At 36.4% G+C, this 6,212-nt stretch overlaps 1 protein-coding gene across 8 annotated transcripts in view; it reads right to left on the bottom strand.

Annotated features, from left to right (window-relative positions):
• Positions 1–4,775: 4,775 nt before the first annotated feature.
• CCDC15 (coiled-coil domain containing 15) overlaps positions 4,776–6,212 on the bottom strand; it is an 88,298-nt gene continuing 86,861 nt past the window's right edge. For all 8 annotated transcript variants that reach the window (XM_087433875.1, XM_087433876.1, XM_087433878.1 and 5 more), the window contains one exon: positions 4,776–6,055. In XM_087433875.1, the coding sequence (XP_087290001.1) occupies positions 5,934–6,055 (122 nt within the window). In that variant the 3' untranslated portion in view covers positions 4,776–5,933. The remainder of the gene's footprint in view (positions 6,056–6,212) is intronic.

Raw genomic sequence — 6,212 nt, 5'->3', positions numbered from 1 at the left:
AGTATGAGGAAAAACCTAAAGGAAGTCTGAGGAGAGTAAAGAATTGAAACAGTTATCCAGGAAAGCGTTGATTGTTATTCAATCATTTTTCACTTGAAATGTCTGCCTTCTACCCTTTTTGAAACAGTGGGCCTAAATTAAATCCTGTTTTCTTCCCCCTCGAAATCAAAATCTATCTCACTTAGGCTCAGCTGTTATCTTTAAGCCTCTTCTTCCTTATAGGTTCCTGCTAATTTAGCAAACTTCTAGAATTTGTCCCCTCAACCGTGATTTCACAAACTTGTAAATTCAGGTAAACTCTTAGATTCCAGCCTCCTTTCCAAAGCACATGTATCCAATTCAAACAGGATTCACCACAATACCATCACTAAGTGTAATCAGACTCAGGTTTCCTCCTTGGTAGCTGCTAGCTATTCCAGCATTCCCTAACCCCACAAAAATAAATCATTAGACACTGTCTACATATGACCAAATTACAATGCAAAAACATACCCTTTTTCAGGTGAGATTTATATTCACAGACTGAACCTAGAGGAAGAAAACTTGAAAGTTCCCTAATCCTATGCAAGATCTAATCCCATCATCATTCTACTACTAACTTGTCAGACAAGTCAGTTCACCTATTTCAGATAACCAAACTAAAAAAAATAGAACAAAACAAGCCAAAAACTTGTTGTACAATACCAAAGAAACAAATAAACAGGGCCGGCCCCGTGGCTTGGTGGTTAAGTGCTTGCGCTCTGCTGCTGGCGGCCCGGGTTCGGATCCCGGGCGCACACCGACGCACCACTTCTCCGGCCATGCTGAGGCCGCATCCCACATACAGCAACTAGAAGAATGTGCAGCTATGACATACAACTAACTACTGTGGCTTTGGGGGGAAAAAATAAAATAAATAAAATCTTTAAAAAAAAAAAAGAAACAAATAAACAAATAAAAACCAATACAACTTATCCTAGGAAGAAAAGGTTGGTTTAACAGCTGAAAATAAATCAATTAATGTGATACATCTTATTAACAGAAAAAAAGACAAAAAGCACGTGATAATCTTATTATATGCAGAAAAAGAATTTGACAAAATCCAACACCTTTTCACTTAAAAACACTCAACAAACTAGCAATACAAGAGAACTTCCTCAAACTAATAAAGGTCATCCAGGAAAAACCCACAGCTAACATCACACATAATGGTGAAAGACTTAAACGCTTTCCCTCTTGTCATGAATGAGACAAGGATGTCCACTTTCATCATTCCCATTCATACTGTACTGCATGTTCTACGCAGGGCAATCAGGCAAGAAAAAGAAATAAAAGAATCCAGAACGGAAAGGAAGAAGTAAAACTATCTCTATTGGCAAATGAGATCTTATAAGTAAAAAATCCTAAGGAACCCCTAAAAAACTATTAGAAGTAAAAAATGAGTTCAGGAAGGTTGTAGGATACAAGATCAATACACAAAAATCAATTGCATTTCCATACACTTGTGATGAACAATCTGAAAATAAGAAAACAATTCCATTTAAAATAGCATCAAAAAGAATAAGGGGCTGGCCCTGTGGCCTAGTGGTTAAGTTCTGCACGCTCCACATCAGCAGCCCAGGTTCGGGGGTTCAGATCCCAGGTACGGACCTATACCATGTATCAGCCATGCTGTGGCAGCAACCCACATACAAAATAGAGGAAGATTAGCACAGATGTTAGCTCAGGGCAAATCTGCCTCAAGCAAAAAGAGGAAGATTGGCAACAGATATTAGCTCAGGGCCAATCTTTCTCTCTCTCTCTCTCTCACACACACATGAATAAAACAATTCAGAATAAATTTAACAAAAGAAGTACAAATTTTATGCTCTGAAAACTACAAAATACTGTCAAAAGAAATTAAAGAAGACTTAAATGAATGGAAAAACATTCCATGTTCAGGGATCAGATGGCAAAAGCTCCCAAATTGATCTATAGATTCAATGCATCCCTATCAAAATCTCAGCTGGCTTTTTTGCAGGAAGGTGATCTTCAAATTCATATGAAGAATGCAAGGGACTCACAATAGCAAAACAATCTTGAAAAAGAAGAACAAAGTTAAATGACTTACACTTCCCAATTTCATAACTTACTACGAAGCTGTAATCAAGACAGATTGTACTGGTATAGGATAAAGATATAGATTAATGGAACAGAATTGAGAGTTCAGAAATAAGCCCCTACATTAATGGTCCACTGATTTTCGATATGAGTGTCACATCAATTCAATAGGGCAAATAATTTTTTGAAATAATGTTGTTGGGACAACTGGATATCCTCATGCAAAAGAATGAAGTTGGACCCCTATCTAACACCATACACAAAAATTAACTCAAAATAGATCATAGATCTAAATGTAAGAGCTAAAACTATAAAACTCTTAGAAGAGTTTTAGGAGTAAATCTTTGTGACCTTGGAATAGGTACTGGTTGAAGCAACAAAAGAAAAAGTAGATGAATTGCACTTCATCAAAATTTAAAACTTTTGCGTTGCAAAGGAAACCATCAAGAAAGAGAAAAGACAGGGGCCGGGCCCAGTGACATAGCAGTTAAGTTCGTCTGCTCCGCTTCGGGGGCCCGAGGTTTGCTGGTTCGGATCCTGGGCATGGACCTACTCACCACTCATCAGGCCATGCTGAGGCAGCGTCCCACATAGAAAAGCTACAACTCTACAACCATGATACACAACTATGTACTGGGGCTTTGGGGAGAAAAAAGAAAGAGAGGAAGACTGGCAACAGATGTTAGGGCACGGCCAATCTTTCTCAAAAAATAAAATAAAAAATAAATTGAAAATGAAAAGACAATATTTGCAAATCACGTCAGATGACAGACCTGTTTGTAGAAAATATTAACAACTCGCATAACTCAATAATCAAAAGATAAATAACTCAATTACAAAATGGGCAAAGGATCTGAAAAGATAGTTCTCTAAATAAAATATATAAATGGCTTATAAGCACATGAAATGATGCTTAACATCACTAGTCATCAAGAAAATTCACATTAAAACCACAATGAGATACCACTTCACACTCAGTAGCATGGTTATAATCAAAGACAGACAATGATGTGTTGGACGATGTGAAGAAATCTTATACACCACTTATACACCACTGCTGGGAATGTAAAATGCTGCAGCCACTTTGGAAAGTAGCTTTCAGTTCCTCAAACAGTTCAACATAGACCATATGACTCAGCAAATCCACTCCTGGGTATGTACCCAAGAGAAATGAAAACACTTCCACAGAAAATCTTGTAAACAAATGTTCATAGCAGCATTATTCATAATAGCCAATTAGTAGAAACAGCCCAAATCTTCATCAACTGATGAGTGGGTAAATAAAATGTGGTATATCCATACAGAGGAATATTATTTAGCAATAAAAAGCAATGAAGTACTGATACATGTTACAACAAGGATAAATCTTAAAAACATTATACTAAATGAAAGACTCCGGTCACAAAAGACCATATGTTGTATGATTCCATTTATATGAAAAGTTCAGAATGGGCAAATCTATAGAGACATAAAGAAGGCTGATGACTGCCTAGGACTGAGAGAGGAGAGAATGGAAGGTGACTGCTAATGGGTATGGGATCTTTCTTTTTTAAATTTTAAAATTTTTAATTGTGGTAAAAAAACCCCACATAATCTAAAATTTACCATTGTAACCATTTTTAAGTGTACAGTTCAGTAATGTTAAGTATATTCACATTGTTGTAAAACAGATTTCCAGAATCTTTTCATCTTGCAAAACTGAAACTCTACCCATTAAACAACTTCCCATTTTCTCTCTCCCCAGACCCTGGCAACCACTATTCTACTTCGTCTCTATGAATTTGACTGCTCTCAGTTCCTCATGAGTGGAATCACACAGTATTTGTCTTTTTGTCACTGGTTTACTTCACTTAGCATAATGTCCTTAAGGCTCATCCATATTATAGCATGTGACAGGATTTCTTTCCTTTTTAAGGCTAAATAATATTGTACTGTATGTATACACCACATTTTGTTCATCTATTCATCTGTTGATGGACACTTGGGTTGCTTCCATCTCTTGGCTTTTGTGAATAATGCTGCTATAAACACGCATGTGCAAATATCTGTTCAAGATCTTGCTTTCAATTATTTTGGATATATACTCAGAAGTGGGATTGCGAGATCATGGAGGTGTATCTTTAAAAGAGAGTGACAAAAGTGTTTTAAAATTTGATAGTGGTGATGGTTGCACGACCCTAGAATATACTAAAAACCATTGATGTGTACATTTCAAATGAGTAAATCATATGGTATGTGAATTATACCTCAATAAAGCTGTTAAAAAAATACGACTCTTAAAGGATGAATCAAGAATATAGTTACTTAAGGATATTGACTGAACTGGATAATTAATCTGGTCAATCTTGTCATACAGGTAATTTTGACTCTTATTTTCAATGACCTGGCTAGATGTTTAGGTATTTTCTGAGACATAACCTAGGTGCTTCCTCAACACTGATCATTAGAGAAAGTAGGAAAAAGAAACTGTCAGTATCTGTCTTTAATTCACAATATTAAACCTTTGCATATTTTGTGTCAGGAAATACTGTGAAGAAACAGCAAATTCATACTAAGTGTAGCAATTTTTACTTCATCTTCCCTGTAGGTATGCCCTTCACCAGATTTTTAAAAGACAGGAAAATAAGGCAGGACTTGACTCACTTTGACTTCAGATTCACTTTTTGAAATGTCATTTACAATTATTTCACATAGAAGATGCTCAAAAGACAGAGGGTTTATTCATATGTTTTTGCAATAAAAATTATAAAATTAAAAAGTCCTATGTACAATTGTTACTGAGCAATGGGCTTGCTCTGCTCACCACAATGTGAGCCAATTAATCATAATGAGTTAGAGATCGAGAAAGAAAGTTTAATTAGATTAGATTAGCTGGCAAATCGGAAGACAGGTGACTAATGTCTCAAAAAACCCATTTTCAGGGATTACAGAGTCTTGAGGCAGTTACATAGGGAAAATGGGCAGTGAGGAGGGGGTCCAGGGATGTTTGTCTCCAGGCATGACAGGCTCCAGGCATCACATTGTTCCATTCTTCTGTCAGCTGTGATGGATACCTTGTAGGTGTGTTTCCTGCCTGTGGTCAGCCTGTTCCTAGAGAGAAACTCATAGAACAAAGTTTTAATTTTTATCAGTCTATTAGGGAGTACATATGTGAGCGGAGGCCATAAATCAGGAGAGCATGTGAATTTTTTAGAGTATGTGCAGCACAGCAAGTAGTCACACAGAGGAGGGGCTGGGGCCATTTAGCCTAACAAGATGGCCTCACTTATGCTCACTTACACAATGTCACTGAATGGGGAAAGAGGTAATAAATTTCAAAAAAGGAGAGAAAATTTTTGAGAAAAAAAATGTGCATCAAATTCAGATTCTTCTCATCTCTTTTTGTTATACAAAACTAGAAAAGCTAACAGCAATACAGATGGCCACTGATGCTCAAAAACTCATTTCATCATCTTCTGTTCTGTTTCATCCAAATATTTTTAATTTTGTCAGGACTCGAAGATACATTTTAGAAAGAAAATAAATGAGACAATCTCAAAGATTTCTCATGATCTCTTCTGATCAGAGCAGAGCAAAAGTAAGAGAAATCTTACTGGTCTGACTGATCATTTTTAAAACAATAGGTTCCATATGGTTCAGAGCAAAGAAACAAGTTTGGAAGTCAACTTTCAATCTTGGTCTCAAGGCAGAGAACTGAAACAATTGTTACAATCTAATTATAGAGACAGTTTATGTGGGACAGTCTTTCTTTCCAGATTACACATTTTACACACTTTAACAGCTTTTCCTAAATAATCTCTCAGGGTTGATTTTAAGTGAAGGTTCAAATACTAACAGTTGACTTCAGATTCTTATTACAGATTTTTCAAAGTCCGTCTGTGTGCAGAAGCAAAATTATGAATGGCGACTCGAAGAGCTGAGTTCCCCTCAGGTATATCACAGGAACTGATGACTGAATGTAGTGCCCGGGTATATGCTACAAATAAAAGTTTGCACAGTGATGAATGAAGTCAGATTCTAAACAACTCTCCAAACCTCTTTCCTATTAGTACTGCCTCTCCACCCAGTTTCATAGGTATTAACTTCAACTACGCATTAAATAAATATTTATTGAGTACTTACTACATACCAAA

Source organism: Ceratotherium simum, chromosome 7 (genome assembly GCF_057802395.1).
Source record: "Ceratotherium simum simum isolate JZ-2026a chromosome 7, ASM5780239v1, whole genome shotgun sequence".
Taxonomy (NCBI): Eukaryota; Metazoa; Chordata; class Mammalia; order Perissodactyla; family Rhinocerotidae; genus Ceratotherium; species Ceratotherium simum.
This window is presented reverse-complemented; position numbering and strand designations above follow the sequence as displayed.